Here is a 27,991-nt window from a genome sequence, read left to right on the forward strand (position 1 = left end):
GCACATTTTATTGCACAAAAGCTTCAACAAACACTTCATTACAATAATTCTTCTTACAGAATCTATGGAAACATTAACTCTCTCTCTAACAGTTTAGCAAGAAAACAAGCAACACACTATGTGTATAATGAACAACATCTACCAGATGTGTACATTTAATTTAACAAACCAGTCTATATATTGATTTATTATGAATGAAATGCAAATCCTGAGCATTAAACAAATACACACAAACATTAAAAAAAGCTTCTAGAATGGAGACATAGACAGAGAAGATAATGTTCCAAATAGCATATATTCTCCATCTGCAAATAAACTATTAAAGCCTCACTATGTCACTTTTGTCCAATCTGTATGTTAATACAATATATATAACTTATATAATTGGGGTGGTTGTATTTGGTCTCCCTGCTCTTCTACAGACATTGGACATAGGAAACCGTGTTTAAATCCGGTGAGGAAAGCTACATAGTGCTGCTTTAAGTATGAGAACATAAACCTAAGGTTATAATTTAAATGTCATTTATTTTGCTCACCACGTCTGATCATATTTATATAATCACGTCTCAATTCACTTGTCAGTTAAATGAACTGTAATCCATTTGAAAACATGTTAATGACTCAGGCTATATCATTTATAAACGGTATAAATTACGAAAGTATTTTTCTGCCCCATAAATGATTTTCGGGCGCGTTTGGTCAGTTTTTCAGTGCATTATTCCCAAAGACCCCGTTAATTTAGAACCCTGAGTCCTTCTCCTTTTCTATGTACCCCTTTAAGCAAATTACACGCACGCACGCACGCACACGCACGCACACACACACACACACACACACACACACACACACACACACACACACACACACACACACACACACACACACACACACACACACACACACACAGCTAGTGCAATAGATGATGTGGCTTTCACACATTGAAAAATAAAAGTCAGACATTTTCCAAAAAGGAAAAAAAGTAAACTTTTCAAAATCCCCCACCACCAATAAAAATGAATAAAAAAACAACCTCTAAATTACTACTGTATACCAGTGTTCATTTTGACAGCAAATTTTGATTACGTTTTAGTCATAGTCTTTTGATTTCATTTAGTTTTAGTCATATTTTAGTCATCTGAAATGTTTTAGTTTTTGTCTAGTTTTGGTCGACTAAATATCATAAGATTATAGTTGACTAAATCTACAGTTGATTTAGTTGACAAAAAGTTATTTTGGCGGTGCCTTGATGGCGTCGCAATGGCTGATTTTACACTTGGTCGCATGCTGAAAATAGCAGATCTACAACATTTTTCGTCATAGTTTTGGTCGACGAAATGAACTATGCTGTTTACAGTATGAGTTCATAAACCCCTGAATTACAACTGTATACAGTATGAATTACTACTGTATACAGTACAGTATGAGTTCATAAACAGATATTGTTAAACTTGACCACTGCATGTTAAAGGAGAGTGCCGGTCATTTTAGGTTGTATGTTTGATGTGTCGCTAATCACTCACCAACATACAAAGGAACGTTGAATATTTCCAGATCTGCCTCTGTTGTCCATTCTGCAGACCCCTTACAGCGGCATAATGGGAGACGTGTGTAAGAGTGAAAATCATCCATTTTAACCGATGCAATTTTTTTTTTCTACTACTCCTCATCGTGGAGTCTCATGATACTCAAACATGCGCTTGTATGTTGGTGAGTGATTAGCGACACATCAAACATACAACCTAAAATGACCGGCTCTCTCCTTTAAGGGCAAAACATTTTCTCACTTTTTGGATTCTTCATTCACCATGGAAGAGATTCTTCCAGGAGTTCAAGGCAACACGGGGTGAGTAATTCAGATAAAATTGTCCGAGGGGACACACACGACATTTTATCATTCTAAACCTACTGTATGTTACCGCTGTTCTACATACAGAACAACCCAGAAAACTGCAGGTTGATGCCACTCTTAGTTCTTTTAAATCTCAACTAAAGACATTTCTGTTTGCCGCAGCTGCCTTTCATTGAGTTATTTTTCCCCCTTTCTCTTCCGCACTGTAATTGTATTTGTTATTCTTTTTTTTACTTCTTTTGTTTTTATTGTATACTAATGTAATTTTATAATCCGTTTCCTTTGCTCGATGTTTTACGTAAAGCACAGTGTATTGAAATGTGCTACACACAGAACCTGTGTCGTTCAGTACACCTACAAGTCTTCATGTGGTCTATAAGTGGTGGTGTGGGGCTGGGTGGCAGCCACCAGGGGGCGGTGTGTGTCCAGCCAGGCCTGCAGCAGAGGCAGGTTGTTGTCCATCCAGCGGATGTTGTCCTCGATGCTCTCGTAGGTCTGCTGGATACACCTGAGCTCTGAGCCCGCCTCCTCCGTCAGAGAGCCGAAGAAGCTCCGTACCTGAACACATAACGCTACACTTAACGCCCCGTATTCAGTGTTCATGCTAGCAGCTACGGCGTTCACGCTAGCTAGCAGCTACGGTGTTCACACTAGCAAGTACAGTGTTCACGCTAGCAACTACAGGCTACTAAGTAATTTTCTAATGGAAGCCAGTGACATTAAGATACTAACTGACGGCCGATACGAGATACAAAAGCTAAACAAAAAGTTGAGCTGCCTTCAAATGTTGTCAGGCTCCAATGTTTTCTCAACACAATTCCTGCTTGTAAAGGTGAACCAAAACCTTATATATACTGTATGTACTGTATATATATATTGTTTTTTTGAAAAGGGGTAAACTCATTCTTGCCATCAGACAGTTCCCTGCTCTTTTTAACCCAAACCTTTATATTTTACTTAAAACTTTTCTTGAGTGTCACTCCCACACACAGACGCACGCTTCAGGACTTCAACAGTGACTCTGTGACCGTGTAGCTGACAACGCTTTGGTGATTTTATAGCTTTTGTCGTTGCTGGATTGAACACGGCGTCACACTTTGCAGTGGAATAAACAAGGACAACAGACATCATACAAGCATTATGCAAAGCAAATGCGCTAAACGATAATAGCGATCACCGTCCCACATCCCTAGTATTAACTCTCACCTCATCCAGCATCTCTCTGGTGGAGTACTGGTTGGTCACCCCGGTAACCATGCGTGATATGGAGTTGGAACCCAGGTCAAATCTACAGGACATAAAGACACACATGAGCGTGGCGCTTGGCACTCTGTATTCTCTCTGTATTCTATGATCCTATAGTTTACTGAGACACTACACTGTCTATAGTTGTTGTTGTTCTATGTTGTTCTATGTATGTGTTTACCTTGTTTACTGTAAGTCACTCTGGATAAAGAGCGTCTGATAAATTAATACATTGTAAATTGTAGACAGATTAACCGATAGGGAGGCTGATGCTGGCCCAGAGTGGCAGGTCCTCCTCCTCAAAGCTCAAAACGGTCACATTCATATAAAGTATTAAGTAATTAAATTATCTTTGTCATTATCTGCCCTGTTGCTCCTTTTGTTTACGAAGCCAAACGGCCAAACAGGATGTACATTTGTATTCATAATGTTCCATACTGTTCAACGTAAAATGTAATGGTCGTAATGGTCATAATGGTCAAGTAAAATGTCCTAATGGAGACTGACTTCTTGATGATGGCGTGCCAGTTGGCTCTCAGGAAGTCCCAGGCCAGCTTGTATCCTCGGGGGTTCCTGCTCACAGAGGTCACGACCCCGGGGAGGTCATGGGTCTTCAGCACGTCCCCCTGGAGACTCTGCTCCATCATCCTGAAGGACACAGAGACACACAGAATGTCACGTGACCACTTAGTGTTGCAAGAGCTTCCAGATCAGCAATTGTCACTTTTGTTGAAAACTAGATTTTCAGGCTGCAATGCGGCCTTCAATATTAGATCATATTAGATCTGCTCAGTCCATCAATGTTTTTAAGTCTCTGCTTTAAGCTGGCCTTACACGACAAGATAATCGGGGTCTGAACTCGGGAGCAAAACTCAAGCACAAATATCGTCTAGTGTGAGGGTTCAAAGATCCAATCTTAACCCTCCCGAGTTGCTGATGGTCAGTGTACTGATACTCACCACTTCAGCTTGTGTTGCAGTGGGCTGATGGTCAGTGTACTCAGGGGTGCACATAACTATTTAGGTCTGGTACGCAGAAGAGCACCTGGAGATGTGACTTGGTGCGCATGGTCCCGTTCCGTTTTGTCAACGGGGGGGAGGGGGGGTTCAGCACGGTGCCCACCGGACAGTTTTGTCAACGGGGGGGGTTCAGCACGGTGCCCACCGGACAGTTTTGTCAACGGGGGGGGGGGGGGGGGGGGCGAGAAAAAAAGGACGCTCTGCTTCTGAATTCCTCCGATTTACGCCGTTTTTTTTCTCACGCTGTTAGATAAAGCCCCCAAGGTTGGTGCCCTGTGCTGCTGCGCTGATTTTATCCGCCAGATTGGGACGTTCACGGCATATTTTGCACCATTACGGTGCGTTCATCATCGGTGACGAGTGCCTCTAACAGCCGCTGCTGGCTGCGTGCACGCAGCGAGGCAATGCGAGGCGATGCGATTGCGAGGCGACGTGAGTCATATCTCTACCCCTGTGCCTAATGGCTGTACATGGGGCCGACGGGTGCTTTAGAGTGATTGTGTGAGTGTGGCTTCAGGAAGTAAATTCCTAGCCTCGATCTCCAGGCTTTTATTTTTTAGTTTTGCTAAAAAATAAAAGCTTGGAAATTCCTGTCCCAGCTGTTGGTGCGCAAAAGCGCCTCGCGTCGTCTGATGTGGTGCGCATTTTTTATTTTGGGTGCGCATGCGCACCTGCGCACCAGTTATGTGCACCCCTGAGTATACTGATACTCACCACTTCAGCTTGTGGGTCAGTGTACTCACCACTTCAGCTTGTGGGTCAGTGTACTCACCACTTCAGCTTGTGGGTCAGTGTACTCACCACTTCAGCTTGTGGGTCAGTGTACTCACCACTTCAGCTTGTGTTGCAGTGGGCTGATGGTCAGGGCGTATTTGATGCGACTCTTCAGGCCGTTGTGCAGTGAGTGGCGGTACTTGTCGAACAGGAAGTCCCAGCCCTCTGGCGTGCGAGCTCCCACGGCGAACACCACCAGGCTGACGTCACTGGGAACACTGGGATAGAAAGAGGGAGAGAGACTTCATTAACACTGGTTTATATAACTGTCAATGGTCTGGAGGGATTGTGACGACCACCAACATTTTTAAATTGAACATTTGTAACTCAAATCTTTGCTTCTGCCACAGACCCCCATCTCAAAATGTTTTGTTCCAGGGACCCCCGTACCTGGAACAAAACATTTTGAGATGGGGGTCCACGGCTAAATACATATCTAAAAATGTTGTATGTATGTATGTATGTTGCTATATCAGTGGTGCTACAACCTTTTCCATGTGAAGGACCCCCAAAATGAAATGTATTTGGCCGCGGACCGCCATCTCAAAATATTGTGTTCCAGGGACCCTCCAGAAGCAAATATTGGAGTAAAAAAGGTTCGCTTTAAAAATAAATATATAAAAGATTCAAAGATTCACTTCTATTTTTTTGGTTCGCCAGTGTTTCTGTCCGGACGTTTTTTTTACCGATGCACGCTTAACCACAAAGAACGCTGCTAGTTCCCTCCTTAATAGCCTATAGACGACAGCAACACGTTCTTAAAATTACAGTTACACCAAATGTGTTAAGTCGTCCGATTCTGTCACCTGTCTTCAGTGCAGTTAGCAGGACGCGACGGGAAGTAAACTGAATTCGTTAGGTAACCAAATATAGTGTAACTGGGATGCAGTTCCACCACGTGATCATCCGTAGCCAATCACAGGACGGGACAAACCCTCAGTTGGGGGAAATCACCTATACTTCCTATGCCAGGAACGTCAACAGGCTGGTTCAGGCTCTTATTTTTGAGCAAAACGCGAGGGAAAATAAAAGCCTGGAGATGGAGGCTAACTAAAATATGACTAAATCGTTGGTTCTCAAAGTGGGGTCCGTGGACCCCCAGGGGTCCTTGGAGGGGTTCCCCAGCAAAATGTGTTAATATGTCATCACAATAATATTAACCACTTTAACCTTTTATACTTTGGCTATTCAAAAATAGCAGATCTACAAGCTCATAGTGCGGCACCGAGTGCCGCACTATGAGCTTGTAGATCTGCTATTTTTGCAGATATACAATAGATATACATTAGTGAAAATCTTTGAATTTATATATTTTTAAAGCGAACATTTGTAACTCAAATCTTGGCTTCTGGGGGGTCCCTGGAACAACATATTTTGAGATGGGGGTCCACGGCCAAATACATATAATTTTGGGGGTCCTTGACATGAAAAAGTTTGAGAACCACTGGTCTAAATTACATTTTATTCAAAAGACTATGACGAAAGCTACATCACAATGTGCTGTCAGAATGAACCCTGACCTGTGGTTTCCGTCAGACTCCTTCCAGAGGTCAAAGCGGCGTGTGGCCTCGGCCAGGCAGGGGGGGTGGTTCCTCACACAGGCGAACAGCAGCAGGTATCCCCTCAGGACCCTCTGAGGCACCGAGCCAGAGTCACTCCACTCCTGACGGTCGATCAGAGCGCGGAACAACTCCACGATGTAGCCCTGGTTATTATAGTTAACGAAAAATAACAAAATAACAAAAACTAAAATTAAAAAAACATTTTCGTTAAGTGAAATAAAAGAAAAAACTAGAAGAAAAAAAAAGAATAACTAAACTGTATTGTGTTTACAAAACTAACTGAGACCAAATGATTTTTTTTATTACACATAACTTACTCTGGCCCTTTTCTATCCTTCCATCCACCTGACTTATTTGTTTATTTGGTGCAGGATTGAAAAGAGCCAAAAGTATAAAATAACAAAAACTAACACTAAAACTAATCAAAACTAACTAAAACTATTAGCATTATCACAAATAAAATCTAATCAAAACTAGCAAATCTGCTCAAGAAACTAATGAAAATGAACTGAATGTGTCTGGTGCCTATACTTCACTGTTTCCCAAACAGTGGGTCTGGACCCATGTTTGGGAAACAGACCACAATTTTTACGGGTTGAGTAAATATCCCCTTCTCATCAATTAAAAACAATTCAATTTTTTTTCTAAAGTATCTCATAAATAAAATGACAAAAATACAATAATTTCCATAAAAACATTTAAAAAAACATTTAAGAAGTGGTGAAAATAGCAGATCCACAAGCTCACAACGTGGAGCGAAGCGACCCGTTGTGAGCTTGTGGGTCCCGGGTAAATGTCTAATTTCTCTTTTAGGCCTTGAACTAAAACTGGGGTCTTCAACCTTTTCAGGCCACGGACCCCCTAGCTGAGAGAGAGATGAAGCAGGGACCCCCTACTCTATACTGTATAAAATTTAATTTCAGATTAAACTTTTTTTGTTTACTTGGTACTGCTCTTTTTTTCCCTCTACACCTATACCTCTTTGCCAAAAATAGCCGATCTACAAGCTCACAACGCCTCGCAGCGCGAGGCGTTGTGAGCTTGTAGATCTGCTATTTTTGGCTAAAGTTCACCTCAGAAAAGGGATGCTAGTGTTCAAAGTGGTTAATGTAAAAAAATAAGCACGGTGCCCACCGGGACAGTTTTGGGGGGGTTGCTGCGCGAGAAAAAAGGACGCTCTGCTTCAAACGTTTTTTTTTTTTTCTCACGCCGTTTGGTGAACCCCCCAAGGTTGGTACCCTGTGCTGCGCTGCTTTTATCCACCTGATTGGGACGTTCACGGCATATTTTGCACCATCACGGTGCGTTCATCATCGGTGACGAGTGCCTCTAACAGACGCTGCGTGCAGCGAGCTGCGAGTCGCAGCGTGTCTGTGTGTGTCGATGCGAGGCAACACTCACACAATCACGTGCAGCATGCGTCCCCTCCCCCTGCGCCTAATGGCTGTACATGGGGCCGACGCGTGCTTTAGCGTGATTGTGTGAGTGTGGCTTCAGGAAGTAAATTCCTAGCCTCGATCTCCAGGCTTTTATTTTTTAGTTTTGCTAAAAAATAAAAGCTTGGAAATTCCTGTCCCAGCTGTTGGTACGCAAAAGCGCCTCGCGTCGTCTGATGGGCCGCGCATTATTTATTTTGGGTGCCCATGCGCACATGCGCACCAGTTATGTGCACCCCTGTATATATAATAACTTTATACTTGACGTCTTGAAAAGAATGTGGAAAAAACAACATTTTGTATGGGGGGGTCCCTGACACAAACCATGTTCAGAAAGGGGTCCGCGGCCAAAATACATATTAGGGGGGTCCTTGACGTGAAAAAAGGTTTGAGAAGCAGTGGTTATAAAGCAGGTCCTACCTTCATCTGGTTCTCCAGGCCCGGCATGTCTCTCTTCTCCATCAGCTTGTAGAGAGGGACCAGCTCCCCCAGACCCTGAGTCACCGCCATGATCTCTGTCTCTCTGGACAGGTAGAGAGACAGGTCCAACGCTGTGTCCAAGCCCACCTTCCCTATGCTGGAGGACAGAGAGGACAGACAGGGTTACACTGGAGGACAGACAGTAGGACAGACAGGGTTACACTGGAGGACAGACAGGAGGACAGACTGGGTTACACTCATTTCTGTCTGTCTTTTTGGCGCTTCATGTGGTTAAAGGGTTAGGGTTAGGGTTCACCCATTTTCAACCTTGTTGGTCCTCACTAATGCTCATTAAGATTGTACCATTTCTGTCACTCTGTATATGATTGAACAAATAGGTGAAGTGGTTAATCAGACTAATACAAAAAATATACAATGTTTTCATGTCAATTCGTTGATATATAAAAATATAACAACACAAAACATCTGATAATAAAGTGTGGTTGCAGACCAGTGTTGATTTTGACAGCAAGTCAAAGTTTTAGTCATAGTCTTTTGAATAAAAATCCATTTAGTTTTAGTCATATTTTAGTCATCAGAAATGTTTTTTTTCTACTGGATCTCTTCTCCACTAGATCACTCACTAACATTTTAGTCTAGTTTTTATTTGTTGACGAAATTGTCAATATATTTAGTCTTAGTTTTAGTCATCATAGCTTAGTTTTTATTTAGCTTTTATTTAGTTTTTATTTAGTTTTTGTCAGTGAAAAAAGGTAGTGGACCAACATTTTTTTGTCATAGTTTTAGTCGACGAAATCAATACTGTTGCAGACCTGACCACGTTGTTAATGAGGTTTACCTGACCAGCTGGAACATGTTGTTGATGAGGTTTACCTGACCAGCTGGAACACGTTGTTAATGAGGTTTACCTGACCAGCTGGAACACGTTGTTAATGAGGTTTACCTGACCAGCTGGAACACGTTGTTGATGAGGTTAGCGCGGTCGTTGCTGCTCAGCGCTGTGTGGTTGCTGTGGAGCAGGCCGGTCAGTGAGCTCCAGCCCTGACCCTCATAGTGGACCATGTAGTAACCGCTCATATCCACGTTGAACTTCACCCACAGCGCCTCCTCTGGCAGGTACAACACGTCTACAGGGCACAAGACACAACACCAAATAATAGTGTTTTTTTTTTAACAAGGAATGCTATTTTCAACGGCGTATATAACAAGCGAACGGGAGGACGCGATGACAATCCAGCGTAATTCATCTTAATTTATACTCCAACACAATAACGTGCAAAGCTTATTGACGTTTTCTCACCAGTTTCAGTCTTCAGCAGGAAACGATGAACGGTCCTGGAGCTGCTGGTCATGTAGGTCAATGGAATCTGCCAGATGAACCTACAACAATAACAACATGTAGGTGAATGGAATCTGTGTTCATCACCCTAATGTTGCAGCTGGTAAAGATGGAGCTCATTTCAACCACGTATTATATTCTTAGTAAAAACAGACCTGAGTTTCATCTGTATTTTTTTTTATCAAAATGTTTTATCTCACGATTTTGTAACCCTTTTTTTTTTTCACCCGGTGCCAATTTTCTAAGTGATCCTGGGCGCTACACTCCCCCCACCAGCCTAGGGAGCCCAGGGCCGAGCTCATGCCTCCTTCAATGCACGAGAGCCAACTGACCTTCTTGTCACCTGACAAGAAGGTCAGGTGACGTCCTACCGGGGAGTTTCCCCGGTAGGACGTAGCGCGTGGAAGGAACACGTTATTCCAACCAGTTCCCTTCCCCTCCATCAGGCGCCCCGGCTGTCAAGGGGGAGGCGGTATAGCGACCAGGATTACTACATGTTTTTGTGAGGGTATTAACTACCCTGAGAGACACGGGGAGAACATGCAAACTCCACACAGAGTAGGAGTTTGCCAACCCCGCAACTGTATTTTTTTATGTGTCATTAATTAATCATGTTTGATCAGGTGTTTACCCATCTGTGGGGGCGGGCCCGTCTGTCTTAAGGTAGCGTTCCTGTCGCAGTGTGACCTCACGTCCTCTCACAGCCACGCTGACCAATGGGAAGCCTTCCTGTAGCGTCCAGGTGTCCATGATGGCTCTGACGTCCAGCTCATCCCCAGAGTACCATTTCTACACACACACACACACACACACACACACACACACACACACACATACAAGCACACGCACACGCACACGCACACACACACACACACGCGCACACACACACACACACACACACACACACACACACACACACACACACACACACACACACACACACACACACACACACACACACATGAAATATGTATTTATGTCCATAAACAGAAGTACAAGAACACCTTGTACAAAGGACATAAACACTATCAGTCAGACATTAGGAAAACAGACAGTTACAAAGTGTCTAGACACTAGACAACAGAACATTGTTACATACTGTACATAACTTGTTATACTGCCCCTTTCCTTTTTCACTTTAAAAAAAAACTTTTGGTGATTTTATCGTCTACTCAGGCTTTTGTGAGCCCCGCAGACAGTTTTTAAGTTGCTTGATTCAATATTTAGATATTTGATATTCATTTTATCTCCCTTCCTATACAAACCCATTCTTGTCCTACCGCCCCCATAATACGCGAGCATTAGGAGGGCAGGGTGAGTCACCAGAACCAAGGACGGGTGTTTTTGATGAATCTAACATGTTAAAAATGGAGTTTGAAGTTATAATGGGTTTGTATAGGAAGGGGGCGTGTCTGATAAAATGAATATCAAATATCTAAATACTAAATCGAGCAAATACTGTCTGGGGGGTTCACAAAGGCTTGAGTAGATGATGAAATCACCAAAAGTTTTTTTGAAAGTGAAATATCCCTTTAATGGGTTATACTATTTGACAATTTGGCCTCATTTGACAATCACGTGGGGACCCCCCCCTGGGGGTCTCGACCCACAGGTTGAGAACCAGTGGACTAAATGACAGTTTAATAAAATAAAAGTCTCACCTCAGACCCAGGCTGCAGTCTGCCCTCAGAGCAGAACGCATGCTGTCTGACTGCATCCTGGTCACTGGACTGGCAGATCTGGAGGAGACACCAGATGTAAAACAGTGAGCTTGTAGATCTGCTATTTTTTGAAAAAAAATCATAACATTTGTGCAAATCTTTGAATATATATATTTTTAAAGCGAACATTTTTAACTCAGAAGCAAAGATGAGCTTGTAGATCTGCTATTTTTGAATAGCCAAAACAATCTAAAAATGTCGTAATGGGTTAAAGCATGATGTGGTTCTCTGTTGGTTCCTATTCATGCCTCTCATTACATTCCTGAGTCAAGTGTGACACCAAGTGGTCATATTTGGTATGACATGTGTCTGGTAAACCAGTTTGAAGACGTTGACATCAGTTCAACTCAACTAATGCTTAACCTTTGAACCCTGCTGTTCTGTACCAAAAAATACACATCTACAGAGCTTGTAGATCGGTTATAGTGTAATAATTGAGATCAGATATAAATCATAGCGTTATCCTCACGTTGGTCAGGCTGTCCCACAGCTGTCTGCTCACAGTGTTCTGGTAGCTGTAGAGCTTCAGGTAGCCCACGATGCCCACCTTAAAGGCCTCGGGGGTCAGGAAGTCTCTGAGCATGTTGAGGATGCACGCCCCCTGCAGGACAGAACCGGCACATTCAGAACAACAACAACAACAACCGAAAACAGACGGATGGTTCCTTTATGCTGTGGGAGTGTTGTTAGCTGGAAGCCACCTTGTCATACGAGACGTCGTCGAACATCTCGCGGATCTGGGTGGGGTTCTCCACGGGCGTGGACACCGGGTGGGAGGAGCTAAGAGAGTCCACCTCCATGGCCTCGAAACACTTTCCCAGGAAGAAGTCGTCCTGGAGAGAGAAAACAGGAAGAGAAACGTCATCTATCAGTCTTTCAGTCATTCTTCAATCTAACGTAGACACCAGCACAGATTCCCTCACGACAGGGTTCATGTGTGATTTATAACATGTGATCTACAAGCTCACAACGTTGTGAGCTTGTAGATCGGCTCGTTTTGGTGCCAAGAGAGAAAGACGTGTTGGACTCTATGGAATCCAAAGGAGTGAGAACTTGAACCCATGACAGAGAGGACTATGGGTAAGGACTAAGTGGAGTCTGTGATGTCTCACCACTTGCAGCTCTGGGTAGACGATGTCGATGGAGACAAACTCCATGAACTTGGCGAATCCCTCGTTGAGCCAGAGGTCGTTCCACCACTCCATGGTCACCAGGTTCCCGAACCACTGGGGACAAGGAGGACACATCAATGGGGACAAGGAGGACACATCAATGTAAAGAGAACCACTGGGGACGAGGAGGACACATCAATGGGGACAAGGAGGACACATCAATGGGGACAAGGAGGACACATCAATGTAAAGAGAACCACTGGGGACGAGGAGGACACATCAATGTAAAGAGAAGCACTGGGGACAAGGAGGACACATCAATGTAAAGAGAACCACTGGGGACAAGGAGGACACATCAATGGGGACAAGGAGGACACATCAATGTAAAGAGAACCACTGGGGACAAGGAGGACACATCAATGTAAAGAGAACCACTGGGGACGAGGAGGACAGTTAAGACACTCAAAACGTATCAAAGGAAACTTCATTGAAAGCTCTTAGGTTTTTGCTGTATACTCCCTAGCCTCTAGCTTTAACAAATCGATCCCATAGGTAAGACCTTTCCGCCCGTTTAACTTCCTCTGCCATTGTCCCACCATTTTACCACAAACACCAGCATGAAAACAGGAAGGGGACTCCGTGGTTTGTGCTGGAAAGTTTGATAAGATTTCAACTTAGCAATCAAAATAGCCGATCTGCTATTTCCTGCGAATGATCCGCCCAGAATATGGATGCTGGGGTTCAAACGCTAGGCCGCTGACGGCCAGCACAGCGTACCTGGTGGGCCAGCTCGTGGGCTATCACCATGGTGATGGACAGTGTGTTTACCTGGTCACCATGGTGATGGACAGTGTGTTTACCTGGTCACCATGGTGATGGACAGTGTGTTTACCTGGTCACCATGGTGATGGACAGTGTGTTTACCTGGTCACCATGGTGATGGACAGTGTGTTTACCTGGTCACCATGGTGATAGACAGTGTGTTTACCTGGTCACCATGGTGATGGACAGTGTGTTTACCTGGTCACCATGGTGATGGACAGTGTGTTTACCTGGTCACCATGGCAATGGACAGTGTGTTTACCTGGTGGGCCAGCTCGTGGGCTATCACCATGGTGATGGACAGCTTGTCGGAGGCTGAAGACTTGCTGGGGTCAAAGAGCAGGCCAGACTCTCGGTACGTGGTCAGGCCCCAGTTCTCCATCGCCCCCGACTGGAAGTCTGGGATCGCTGCCAGGTCTGCAAGACAACACACAGTAAACTAAATACCGTGCGTGCGTGTGTGTGTACCTTGTTTAGGCAGAGGATAAGGTGTGCGTGTGTGTGTGTGTGTGTGTGTGTGTGTGTGTGTGTGTGTGTGTGTGTGTGTACCTTGTTTAGGCAGAGGATAAGGTGTGTTGTGTTGTGTTGTGTAGTGTGTGTGTGTGTGTGTGTACCTTGTTTAGGCAGAGGATAAGGAATATCAAAGTATTCATCGTAGAAGTCCAGCAGTTTGACAGCAGCATCCAGAGCGAAGGAGGTCTGTTCCACCTTCTCTGGTACAGAGTACACTGAGATCTAGTGGAGAACATTAGACAGTAATGTTTACAGTTGTTTATTTTGTACACGGACGACTGTCGCAGTAATCACGACAACCGTTTCATCATAAAATACGCAGATGACTCAGTCATTGTCAGCCTTCTCGACAATGACGAGGTCGGGCATGGCCAGGTCACAGAGGACTTGTTGTCCTGCTGCAATGATGCGTTCCTTGAATTGAACATCTCAAAAACAAAAGAGCTCTGTAATCTGTATTGACTTCATACGTGGTCCCCATCCCACCCAGAACACTGATACCTGTGGTCAGCCAGTGGAAATCGTACCCAGTTACAAATACCTGGGCCCGATTATGGACAGCAAATTGAAAGTGATTGAAGTGATGTTAACACTGAGATGCCGTGTAAAAAGGGCCAGCAACGCCTTTACTGCCTAAGGAAACTAGCCAGATTTAATGTCGACCTGAAGACCTGATTAAACAGTTTTACAGTGCCTCTGTACATTCTGTCATCTCCTTCTCCATCATCTGTTGGTATGGTAACCTCGCCATTAAAGATAAAAATTATCTTAGAAGGATTGTGAAAACTGCCTCCAAAATTACTGCCATCCAGTTGGAGAGCCTCGATCCTTTTTACAACAGACAGCTGCTCATGAAGGCCAGGTCCATTCGGCAGGATAGTGCTCATCCACTCAAGTCAGAGTACAGGCTGTTGCCATCTGGCCGTCGTCTGGGTGCCCCTGGTGTTAGTAACGATGGTGGACGAACAAGCACTTTATATCGTAGCACTTTTTCTGGATGTAGCCTTTATTTTTATATTTTTATTGTCTATTCCAGTGGTTCTCAAACTTTTTCATGTCAAGGACCCCCAAATTGACACTTAATAGCCCGCGGACCCCCATTTGAAAAGATATGCCAGGGACCCCCATAAGAGAAGATTTTTACGGCTCTATAGCAATGATTCTCAACCATTTTAATTTCAAGGACCCCCAGTTTGACATGCATTAGGGCTACGGACCCCCATTTAATGGCATTTCTATCTCTGGGACCCCAATTCATATTGTAAAATCAATGTTAATCTAACTCTGAGAGTGTACAAATGGAACCAAATGGACCCCCACTCTCAGAGTTACAGACCCATAAGGGTCCATTTGGTTCCAGTCCATCATTTAGCTGGGTACCCCCTGGAACCCCCTCAAGTACCCCTGGGGGTCCCCGGACCCCACTTTGAGAACCAACGGTCTATTCTATACTTGCACTAGATGCGCCCAGGTTTCTGTTCATGCTATGGTGTTTCACGTCTGTTGTTGTCCTGTACTGTTTGTATGTTTTAAACCACTACCTCTTTGCTGTAAACCTAATTGCCCTCTTGGGACATTAATAAAGACCTTGAACCTTGAACAGTATAGAGGTCAATAATACTGATTACAAGCTAAAGCGACACTTGGCGATGCGCCACCTTGTGTGTAGGACATTCCTTTATGAAAACAGAGATGCAAGGTGTCTGTCTTCCCCGACAGAGACAGATGTTGTTGAGCTGCAAATTCAGTAGCACTGCTTGCCTTAAACTCTCTATACTTGATGAAACGAACACATTCGGTACGCTCTTATTTCACTCTACACAAATGCATTTTACAAAAATAGCAGATCTACAAGCTCAGCGCTGCAATGCGTTGTGAGATTGTAGATCGGCTATTTTTTGGCGAACGCCTGGGGTCATAGGATGTAGGTAAATAGGTAAATACCTTAACACCATGGTGGGAGGTCTTATGTAAATACCTTAACACCATGGTGGGAGGTCTTATGTAAATACCTTAACACCATGGTGGGAGGTCTTATGTAAATACCTTAACACCATGGTGGGTGGTCTTGCTGACGGACAGGAAGTCAGAGATGATGAAGGCCACCAGGTAGGTGCTCATGGAGACGCTGGTGTCAAAGTGATCCTCCAGCAGACCACCAGGGAGCGCTACAGTCTTAACCTGCAGGGGGGAAAGAGGAGACGCCACGCCTTGTTAGCGTGTTAGCGAGTGCCGCGCTATGAGCTTGTAAATCTGCTATTTTTGAATAGCCAAAAGTATGAAATAATGGTTATAGCTAAAAATCAAAAATGACACAGTATGCGTTCCCGCATTGAATGGGTTAAGACATACATGGCGGCCCGGGGGCCACATGCGGCCCCCACCTTCACTGTGGGTAGTATTGTATGCAACTCAATGGAAACTGAAGTAGAACTAGTACTGCGTAATGCTTGAATACTGATATAGCATTGATTTTCATCTGTTACAATTCCAAACATGCAAACATGACCCGCTTTATTAGTAGCTTAATGACTAGTATAAAGAATATTTTGTCTATTTTATGTCCAATGTATTTGTATTTAAGTTCATAAAGTTAACAGAAGTATAACTAAATGTATTTGAAATTAAATAAAAATGTTACTTTTCACCCATTCCAGTCAAAAATAGCAAATACAAAATCTGGATTCCAATTAAAAGATAGCAAAAATAGCAGATCTACAAGCTCAAAACGCGCCGCAGCGCGTTTTGAGCTTGTAGATCTGCTATTTTTGCTACTTTTGTGTGACATAGAATGGTGAAGTATAGCATTAATTTACGAAAAAAAGTTAAAATACGGAGATAAGCCGTGTCTGTCCGACAGTATATGCAACGTGTCCCTCTGGAGTGGAAACATAGTGGCCCTCTGCATCATCAAAGTTGCATCACCCCCTGGGTTAATACATGGCTTTGGGGTACAGTCCTAGATGTACCCAGGACAGTAACAGACGTACCGTGGGGCATGTTGGACAGACAGGACAGTAACAGACGTACCGTGGGGCATGTTGGACAGACAGGACAGTAACAGACGTACCGTGGGGCATGTTGGACAGACAGGACAGTAACAGACGTACCGTGGGACATGTTGGACAGACAGGACAGTAACAGACGTACCGTGGGACATGTTGGACAGACAGGACAGTAACAATCAATCAATCAATCAACTTTATTGTCACAACACAATTACAGGTAACGGTGAGGTGAAACGCTTGTTTATGCAGGCTTCCACATTTGCAGCTCAGAGCAGGAGAAGAATAAAAAACAGATTAGCAATAAAGAATAAAAGCCTGGCATATTAAAATCAGTATTTTGTGACAGGAGAGGGCCTAAAGTACATGAAGTGCAAGTCAGTAAAGTGCATGTCAGTATCATGTTGGCTTAAGGTCCTTAAAAGTGTATCAGTAAAGTGCAAAACAGATCAGCAGTCTTAGGTTTTGTTCAGCAGCCGTATTGCTGCGACATAGAAACTCTGCCACAGTCTCTTGGTGTGTGGCTCATGATGCTCTGGTATAGCTTGCCGGGTGGAGGGTGCTGCGTTGGGGCAAACAGTCTGTGGCTGGGATGATGTCTGTCCTTGATGATGCTCTCAGCTTTGGCTGCACATCGCCTGACGTGTATATCCCGGAGGGAGGGAAGCTCACCTCCTACGACGCGCTGAGCTGACCGCACCACTCTCTGCAGAGCCTTGCGGTCGAGGTCAGTACAGTTCCCATACCACGCAGTGGAGCCACTCGTTAGGACACTCTCGATCGTGCTGCTGTAGAATGCCCTGAGGATGCGAGGGCTCACACTGAATGTCCTCAGGCGCCGGAGGCAGTAGAGCCGCTGCTGTGCTTTCTTAACCACGTACGTCGTGTGCGTGGACCATTTCAGATATTCTGAGATGTACATTCCCAGGAACTTAAAATCACTGACTCGCTCCACCACGACGCCGTTGATGAAGATTGGGGCGTGTTCTCTCTGTGGTCTCCTGAAATCAACGATCAGCTCCTTTGTTTTTGCCACTTTAAGAGAGAGGTTGTTCTCCTCACACCAGTGTGTGAGAGTACTAACCTCGTCTCTGTATGCTGTTTCGTCATCCCTGTCAATCAAGCCCATCACTGTGGTATCGTCCGCGTACTTGATGACGACGTTGGAGCTGTGCGTGGCCACGCAGTCGTGCGTATACAAGGAGTATAGGAGGGGGCTTAAAACACAGCCCTGTGGGGCACCTATGTTTAGGGTCAGGGGGTCTGACTTGATGTTACCCATCCTCACTACTTGCTGTCGGTCAGACAGAAAGTCCAATAACCAGCTGCACATAGCTGGGTGCAGGCCTAGGTTCTTCAGCTTCATGTCCAGTCTGGCCGGAACAATTGTGTTGAACGCAGAACTGTAATCCACAAACAGCATGCGAACACATCTGTTCTTCCTCAGATCAAGATGCGTGAGGGCGGTGTGTAGGGCCAAGGCAACTGCATCTTCTGTGGAGCGATTTTGCTTGTATGCAAACTGCCATGGATCCAGCGTGGCAGGCAGGACAGAGCATATGTAGTCCCTCACGAACCTCTCAAAGCACTTACTGATGACTGGAGTCAGGGCCACTGGTCTCCAGTCATTCAGAGATGTTATCTTGGGGTGCTTGGGGACCGGGACGATGATGGAGGACTTGAAGCCTGAGGGGACCACAGCCTGGGAGAGGGAGAGATTGAAGATATCCGCAAATACTCCCGCCAACTGGGATGCGCAGGTTCTGAGGACCCGGCCTGGAATGCCATCCGGGCCGGTGGCTTTGCGGATGTTTAGCCGCTGAAAGGCTCGCCGTACCTCAGCCTCAGAGATGGTAAGAGGGCTGGCTGTCGTAGGCAGTACAGGCGCTGGTTGGCTGACGCTTTCAGTCTCAAACCTGGCAAAAAAGGTGTTGAGCTCACCAGGGAGCGAGGTGGAGGGGTTCTCCGTCCCTCCGGATCTTCCCCTGAAGTCCGTTATGGTCCTCAGGCTCTGCCACATGGTCCTCGAGTTGCCGCTCTCAAACTGTTCCTCCAGTTTGGCCCCATATTCCTTTTTTGCCCTCCTGATTGTGCTCTGGAGTGCAGCACGAGTGTTCCCCAGGTTCCCTGATCTGAAGGCCGCGTTCCGTGCATGTAAGGCCAAGCGGACCTCTCCGTTGATCCAGGGTTTCTGGTTAGGGAAGATACGGACCGTCTTAGTTGGGACCACATCCTCAATGCATTTGCTGATGAAGCACGTGACCGTATCTGAGAACTCGTTTACGTCGTTCCCAGAGGCATGGTGGAACATCTCCCAGTCAACGTAGTCGAAGCAAGCCTGCAGGGTGGTGTCTGTATCGTCTGACCACATTTGTATCTCCCTTGTACTGGCAGGCTCTCGTTTGAGCCTCTGCTTATACTTTGGGAGAAGCTGGATGGAATTATGGTCAGACTTCCCGAATGCTGGGCGAAGGACAGATTTATATGCCCCCGGAATGGTGGTATAGCAGTGGTCAAGGACGCGGTTGCCTCTGGTGTTGCATGTAATATGTTGGTAATATTTTGGTAGGACTTTTTTCAAATTAGCTTTGTTAAAATCCCCACCAATCACCAGGGCTGCTTCTGGATGGGCAGTTTCCTGCTCAGTGATGGCCTTGTGTAATTCCTGAAGTGCAGTGTCCACATTGGCTTTAGGATGGATATAAACGCCAAAGAAGATAACTGCATTGATCTCTCTGGGAGACCAGAACGGATTACATTTGACCACGGTGTATTCCACATCTGGACTGCAGAGGGAGCCAACGGTGCGTGTATTGTTGCACCAGGCATTGTTTGTCAACACACAAACCCCGCCCCCTTTGACTTTCCCCGTGCTCGCTGGGTCTCTGTCCAGCCGTCCAGAAAGAGTGAAACCCGGAAGTGCGATGGCAGCGTCAGCGATGTCCACAGTCAACCACGTCTCAGTCAGGCAGATGATACTGGTGTTCTTAGTTTCCTGGTTGAAACGTACCCGTGCCCGTAGTTCGCCCTGCTTGTTGTCCAGTGACTGGACATTTGCGAGCAGGATCGAAGGTAGTGGAAGTCTGTATGCGCGTTTCCTTGCGCGCACTAGAATCCCAGCACGGCAGCCGCGATATCTCCCAGTCCCTCTTCCTTTTCGGTGTTTTTTCCTGCTTCTCCGCCGGTAAAGCAGCATTGCTGTGCTGCTGATCCAGGGAGCCACCCCCGCTGTATATCCTGGCGGGGGGTCTGCACGGAAGGACTCCGGTGAGTAACGTGCCATTGCCGATCGTGCCATTGCCGATCTAAAGTGCATAAGTGTGTCTCTGTCATATGTGAAAGTGCAAGTGGTGTAGGTTAAAAGCAATAAAAGAAAGGTTAAAAGAGTAAGAAAGCTACAGGTATGGGAGCGAGCACAGCTGCGGCCATACGCCGGCGCCGCCATGTTCCCACTGGAACAGACGTACCGTGGGGCATGTTGGACAGACAGGACAGTAACAGACGTACGGTGGGACATGTTGGACAGACAGGACAGTAACAGACGTACCGTGGGACATGTTGGACAGACAGACAGTAACAGACGTACCGTGGGACATGTTGGACAGACAGACAGTAACAGACGTACCGTGGGACATGTTGGACAGACAGACAGTAACAGACGTACCGTGGGACATGTTGGACAGACAGGACAGTAACAGACGTACCGTGGGGCATGTTGGACAGACAGACAGTAACAGACGTACCGTGGGGCATGTTGGACAGACAGACAGTAACAGACGTACCGTGGGGCATGTTGGACAGACAGGACAGTAACAGACGCACCGTGGGACATGTTGGACAGACAGACAGTAACAGACGTACCGTGGGACATGTTGGACAGACAGGACAGTAACAGACGTACCGTGGGACATGTTGGACAGACAGGACAGTAACAGACGTACCGTGGGACATGTTGGACAGACAGACAGTAACAGACGTACCGTGGGGCATGTTGGACAGACAGACAGTAACAGACGTACCGTGGGACATGTTGGACAGACAGACAGTAACAGACGTACCGTGGGACATGTTGGACAGACAGACAGTAACAGACGTACCGTGGGACATGTTGGACAGACAGGACAGTAACAGACGTACCGTGGGACATGTTGGACAGACAGGACAGTAACAGACGTACAGTGGGACATGTTGGACAGACAGACAGTAACAGACGTACCGTGGGGCATGTTGGACAGATAGACAGTAACAGACGTACCGTGGGACATGTTGGACAGACAGGACAGTAACAGACGTACCGTGGGACATGTTGGACAGACAGACAGTAACAGACGTACCGTGGGGCATGTTGGACAGACAGGACAGTAACAGACGTACCGTGGGACATGTTGGACAGACAGACAGTAACAGACGTACCGTGGGACATGTTGGACAGACAGGACAGTAACAGACGTACCGTGGGACATGTTGGACAGACAAACAGTAACAGACGTACAGTGGGACATGTTGGACAGACAGACAGTAACAGACGTACCGTGGGACATGTTGGACAGACAGACAGTAACAGACGTACCGTGGGACATGTTGGACAGACAGGACAGTAACAGACGTACCGTGGGACATGTTGGACAGACAGGACAGTAACAGACGCACCGTGGGGCATGTTGGACAGACAGACAGTAACAGACGTACCGTGGGACATGTTGGACAGACAGGACAGTAACAGACGTACCGTGGGACATGTTGGACAGACAGGACAGTAACAGACGTACCGTGGGACATGTTGGACAGACAGACAGTAACAGACGTACCGTGGGGCATGTTGGACAGACAGACAGTAACAGACGTACCGTGGGACATGTTGGACAGACAGGACAGTAACAGACGTACCGTGGGACATGTTGGACAGACAGACAGTAACAGACGTACCGTGGGACATGTTGGACAGACAGACAGTAACAGACGTACCGTGGGACATGTTGGACAGACAGGACAGTAACAGACGTACCGTGGGACATGTTGGACAGACAGGACAGTAACAGACGTACAGTGGGACATGTTGGACAGACAGACAGTAACAGACGTACCGTGGGGCATGTTGGACAGATAGACAGTAACAGACGTACCGTGGGACATGTTGGACAGACAGGACAGTAACAGACGTACCGTGGGACATGTTGGACAGACAGGACAGTAACAGACGTACAGTGGGACATGTTGGACAGATAGACAGTAACAGACGTACCGTGGGACATGTTGGACAGACAGGACAGTAACAGACGTACCGTGGGACATGTTGGACAGACAGACAGTAACAGACGTACCGTGGGGCATGTTGGACAGACAGGACAGTAACAGACGTACCGTGGGACATGTTGGACAGACAGACAGTAACAGACGTACCGTGGGCAGTGGTGGAAAAAGTACTCAAATTCTTTACCTAAGTAAAAGTACCGATAATGCAATATAAAAATACTCTGTTACAAGTAAAAGTCCAAAATTAAAAATGTACTTGAGTAAAAGTACAAAAGTATTGGCATCAAAATGTACTTTAAGTACCAAAAGTAAAAGTACTAAATATTTGAAAATAGCAGATCTACAAGCTCACAACGCGTCGAGATGCGACGCGTTTTGAGCTTGTAGATCTGCTATTTTCAAATAGCTTAGGTATAAAATAGGTTTAAAGTGGTTAATGTATGTTTCATTACTGTATATCATAATTTATATCTGAAAATTAACTAGTAACTAAAGTTTCCAATTAATTGTACTGGAGTAAAAGTACAACATTTGCCTCTAAGATGTAGTGGAGTAGAAGTAAAAGTATTGGAAATTGGGAATACTCAAGTAAAGTACAAACAGCTCAAAATTGTACTTAAGTACAGTACTTAAGTAAATGTACTTAGCTACTTTCCACCACTGACCGTGGGCATGTTGGACAGGGCCATGTGTCGAGGCTCTCGTATGATCTGGATGGTGAAGTTGGCTTTGAACGCCGGCTCATCGAAACAGGGGAAAGCGGCGCGGGCGCTGGTGGGCTCAAACTGTGTGGACGCTAGAAACCTGACCAAGACACAAAAAGACAACACAATGACCTGGGGCTGCAACAGTTCATATAACTAATTGATTTAATTGACTACAAAAAAAAAATCAATATCAATAAAATAATTCATTTTCCAAAAATAATCTTTTTTTTCTTTTAGTTTTTAAATTCAATGGCAAAAATAGCACTATAACAAGTATAACATATGGCTTAATTGGTTAATCGGGCTAATTGATGTATAAATATATATTAAAAAAACTCTTTCTCGATTATTAGATTAATCAATAAAATAATGGCTAAAAAGATCATCTCAGCATCATTAAAGGACGACTTCACCGCTTTTCAACCTATCTTCATATAATTGGTCCTCACTAATACTCATGATAAAATGGTACCATTTTTTTCTACTCGGTCTGTGTCTCAGAGGAGGGCTGTGGACAGTTCAGAGTCCCGTCTACCAGTGACATCATCAATGGGGAATCCAAGCTAATAGAAACTGCAGGCTTTCTATTCCTGGAAAGTTGCAACGCGATAAAAGAAGCCATTGTTCTCATGTTAATAAAAATCTAAATACAAAATGTGAAATCTTGTTGGGAAACAAAATCATGCCTAACGATGATGTCACTGGTAGACGGGTTTCTGGACTGTCCACAGCCCTCCTATGAGACACAGACCAAGTAGAAAAAAATGGTACCATTTTATCATGAGTATTAGTGAGGACCTATTGCATTCTATGAAGATAGGTTGAAAAGCGGTGAAGTCGTCCTTTAACTGTAACCAGAGAGAAGTTCTAATCAGGTTCTACTAAAGGTTCTAATAAAGGTTCTAATAAAGGTTCTACTAAAGGTTCTAAAGGTCTATAATAAGGTTCTAATCTCTACCTCAGGTCACCGGTACTGGTGCGGTAGCTGCTCTTGTAGAAGCCGTGGAAGCTGTCGGACAGGTTGGCGGCGAAGCGGATCTCCAGCTGATAGAGCCCGGGTCCGGCCGTCAGCGGGCGGTCTGACACCAGAGCCAGCTGCTGGAACGGCCGGTACTCCAGGACCCTCAGGGCCCGCCGGGGGTCCTGGGCCCCGCCCCCCGGCGCCCAGAGCCACGCCTCCGTGATGGTCATGTCGTGGGCGTGCAGAACCACGCAGTCCGTGTCTTCATGGACCTGGAGGCAGAGATGTGGTGGAAAAAGTGCTCAAATTATTTACTTAAGTAAAAGTAACAATACTGTAATATGAAAATACTCTGTTACAAGTAAAAGTCCAGAATAAAAAATTGACTTGAGTAAAAGTACAAAAGTATTGGCATCAAAATGTACTTAAAGTACCAAAAGTTAAAGTACTAAATATTTGAAAATAGCCGATCTACAAGCTCGCAACGCGTCGCGATGTGACGCATTGCGAGCTTGTAGATCTGCTATTTTCAAATAGTCTAGGTATAAAATAGGGCTGAAGTGGTTCATGTATGTTTCATAATATAATAATTTATATCTGAAAAGTAACTAGTAACTAAAGTTTTCAAATCATTGTAGTGGAGTAAAAGTACAACATTTGCCTCTGAGATGTAGTGGAGTAGAAGTAAAAGTATTGGAAATTGGAAATACTCAAGTAAAGTACAAATACCTCAAAATTGTACTTAAGTAAATGTACTTAGTTACTTATGTGGGGTATAGTCAGGACTCTAACCTGGAGGTGGATGAGGACCACCCCGCTGAAGTCCAGGGAGGTGAGGTTGGGGTGGATGCTGAGGTTATAGTGTGTAGGGGACACGGCTGTGGGGAGCCTCATCCGGGCCCAGGGGAACGCCGTCCCGTCGCTGGCCAGAGGGGGAGGAGGAGGAGGAGGGGGGGGCTCGCCGTGGCGGCGAGGAGGAGGAGGAGGTAGCTGAGCCCCCGATGAAGGAGGAGCCATGGAGGAGAACGCCCACAGCATCATGAAGACGCCCAACGCTGCAGACATGATGGATGGATGGAGGGTCTTCTTCACACCTGCAGGGGATTCCAGAACAAATAAGTCCTATGTTTTCTTGTCAGGAGGACTATAAGGTCCTATTTCAGTGGTTCAAACTTTTTTAGCTTTTTAAACAGTTTACACAGTTTAGGCCAGGGATCTTCAACATATCACACATCCGACAAGCTGTCCATCACCATGGTGATAGCCCACGAGCTGGCCCACCAGGTAAACACACTGTCTGTCCATCGCCATGGTGACCACCAGGTAAACACACTGTCCATCACCATGGTGACCAGGTAAACACACTGATTTTTTTTTTACATTAACCACTTGAACCCTATAAGCATCCCTTTTTCTGAGGAGAACTTTAGCCAAAAATAGCCGATCTACAAGCTCACAACGCCTCGCGCTGCGAGGCGTTGTGAGCTTGTAGATCTGCTATTTTTGGCACAGAGGTATAGGTGTAGAGGGAAAAAAGAGCAGACCAAGTAAACAAAAACAAAAGTTGAATCTGAAACGCAATTTTATACACTATAGAGGGTCCCTGCTTCATCTCTCTCTCAGCTAGGGGGTCCTTGGCCTGAAAAGGTTGAAGATCCCTGGTTTAGGCATTTATGAGACGCTCTTAATCCAGAGCGGCTTACAGTAAGCAAGGACACAAGATAATACATCACAATACATCATCATACACATAATACATCAGTTTCCCGGAGACAGATAGGTAGACAGACGACCCCCTCCCCTTTTTTGTATATACAGTAACAGTACACTTACTGAAAATGTTGGAATTGATTTTGATTAATAAAAAGTTGCGATTTATTTGACTTTTTAAAATCTAATGTATGTACTGACTGCTTTGAAAAGTCAACATAGGTGTTATTATTTCATCACGTGCCAGAGCCTCTCCTCTCCCCCATTCCTGGCAGAGTAGTTTCGGACAAGCGTATTGAGTGGCCCTGTCTTTCCCTATTTAGGACTGACTGGGACGTAAGTCGGGGCTTGATCAACCCCGGCTGGGTCACCTGGGCGAGGGTGTATGTTGTTGCGAGACCCGAAACATCCTATGACCCCAGGCTACAACACTGATGATACGTCCCAGGTGCATCCATGTGATGTTTTTTCGTTATTTAGAAGTCCGATGCAGTCCTCCAGGAGATGCACAAATATCCTAGAATAGTTTATTAGGAGCTTAGAAGACGGTGACGATATATTGTTATATAAATACATATTATAGATGTGTTGCAGGGGTCATCAATGTGTCCGTACACGGCCTTGTCTGTGTCTTGTTTTTTTACATACCGTAACATTATAATGTTCTTATTTTGATCATAGGACCCATTTACTGAATGTCTCAGTCTCCATGTTTTCTTCACAATATGTATGACACTGATTTACTATGACTATATATGACACATTAGGAGTCCACTAGGATAGTGGTTCTATAGCTGTTTTATTGTCAAGGACGCCATAATAACTCAGAGAGTGTGCAAATGGAACCAAATGGACCCTTAGGGGTCCATTTGGTTCCATGCGTACACTCTCAGAGTTACAGACCTGTAAAGGTTCATGTAAGGCTATAGCTCTTTGTGTGTTTCGATGGACAAGTTATGAGAGAGTAAGTGTCTTCTGGTCTATGGCATGGGTTCTCAAAGTGGGGACCGGGGACCCCCAGGGGTACTTGAGGGGATACCAGGAGGTCCCCAGCTAAATAATTTATAGGAACCAAATGGACCCTTATGGGTATGTAACTCTGAGAGTGTACAAATGGAACCAAACGGACCCATTAGGAGTTAAATTAACATTGATTTTACAATATGAATTGGGGTCCCAGAGATAGAAATGCCATTAATTGGGGGTCCGTATAGGCTAATGCATGCATGTCAAACGGGGGGTCCTTAAATTACAATGATTGAGACTCACTGCTAGAGCCGTAAAAATCTGGCTTATCTTTTCAAATGGGGGTCCGCGGGCTAATAAGTGTCAATTTGGGGGTCCTTGACATGAAAAAGTTTGAGAACCACTGGTCTATGGAATGTCAAAATATAAGCATTGTTGGACCTACAGTAAGTGCTGTTTTCACTGTTGCTACACTTACAAATATTAAATAACAAGTGTGATCCCATATAGTCATATTCATAGCTACTTAGATATTTAGCATAAATATTGAGGTATGACATTATTTATCGCGCAGCCCCAGAATTCACAGGTATAAAGCATAGAGTTAAGGTATAAAGTAAAGTAACTGTGAACCTGCGCCATGGTTCACATGACGCTCGTCTGTCACAAGCGTCATGGCGGAACTTCAACCTGCTGTTGGCACTTTCTCCATTTACAGTCCGTACATCTACATAAACGTTCACATTTACAATATAAAGTGCTGAACTCATGGCCATGAATGTAACAAGTTAAAACGCCCGGGTCTAAGTACCCGTATCTTCGGTATTGCTCAATAAAAAGCATTTCAATCCAATCGGTGGCCATTTTCTAATGGAGTTGTAATGTATCACAAGTGTGCAATACACCTCCCAACCGATAGGGTCGCGCAGTTGAAAGCATGGGGGAAATTTGGAGAAAATGGCCACCAATCGGATTAAAATGCTTTTTTATTGAGCATTACGGAAGATACAGGTACTTAGACCCCACCGTTTTAACTTGTTACCTCCATGGCCGTGGGGCCAGCACTTTATATTTAAAATCTGAACGTTTATGTAGATGTACGGGTTGTAAATGGAGAAAAAGCCAAAACCAGGTTGAAGTTCCACCATGACTGTCATGATATGATAGGAAAGTAAAAGTCAGACTCGATCAAATACTATATGATAGTCTTGATCCAAGGCTAGCTACTGGCTACTGGCACAGTGCTATAAATACAGATATATAATATAATGTTATATAAATATACATTATATATATATAATATACTTCTATGAGTAGTGGTATTGTACTTACTGTGTTGTGCTGCGTGGTGGAGACAGAAAGAGAAAGAAAGTGAAAGGAGAACACACAGGAATGATGCATCCTGGGAGGTGGAGTGAAGATCAGAACCGATCTAGCTCATCAGCAACTACAACAACATGTCGCCCTGGCAACGGTATGTAAATGAGGCTTAATGTCCATTCAGTCAGTTTAAACATGAATATGAATTATTATAAAGTGTGTCTATGGTCTGTCTA

The 27,991-nt window shown here is 44.9% G+C and overlaps 1 protein-coding gene across 1 annotated transcript; it reads right to left on the bottom strand.

Annotated features, from left to right (window-relative positions):
- Positions 1-27,988, bottom strand: LOC311044207 (endoplasmic reticulum aminopeptidase 1-like). The gene is made up of 20 exons (XM_084055645.1): positions 27,768-27,988; positions 24,552-24,853; positions 23,757-24,031; positions 22,757-22,895; positions 15,880-16,014; positions 13,935-14,055; positions 13,583-13,737; positions 12,499-12,612; positions 12,088-12,219; positions 11,856-11,987; positions 11,327-11,404; positions 10,297-10,454; positions 9,627-9,706; positions 9,270-9,453; positions 8,306-8,462; positions 6,408-6,592; positions 4,944-5,105; positions 3,602-3,742; positions 3,056-3,137; positions 1-2,407 (listed from the first exon to the last, which is right to left on the bottom strand). The coding sequence occupies exons 2-20, from the start codon at positions 24,822-24,824 to the stop codon at positions 2,204-2,206; spliced, it is 2,907 nt and encodes a 968-aa protein (XP_083911771.1). The 5' UTR covers positions 24,825-24,853; positions 27,768-27,988; the 3' UTR covers positions 1-2,203.
- Between the last annotated feature and the right edge of the window lie 3 nt (positions 27,989-27,991).

This window comes from Gymnoscopelus microlampas, assembly GCF_963454915.1.
Source record: "Gymnoscopelus microlampas genome assembly, chromosome: 4".
In the NCBI taxonomy this organism is placed as follows: domain Eukaryota; kingdom Metazoa; phylum Chordata; class Actinopteri; order Myctophiformes; family Myctophidae; genus Gymnoscopelus; species Gymnoscopelus microlampas.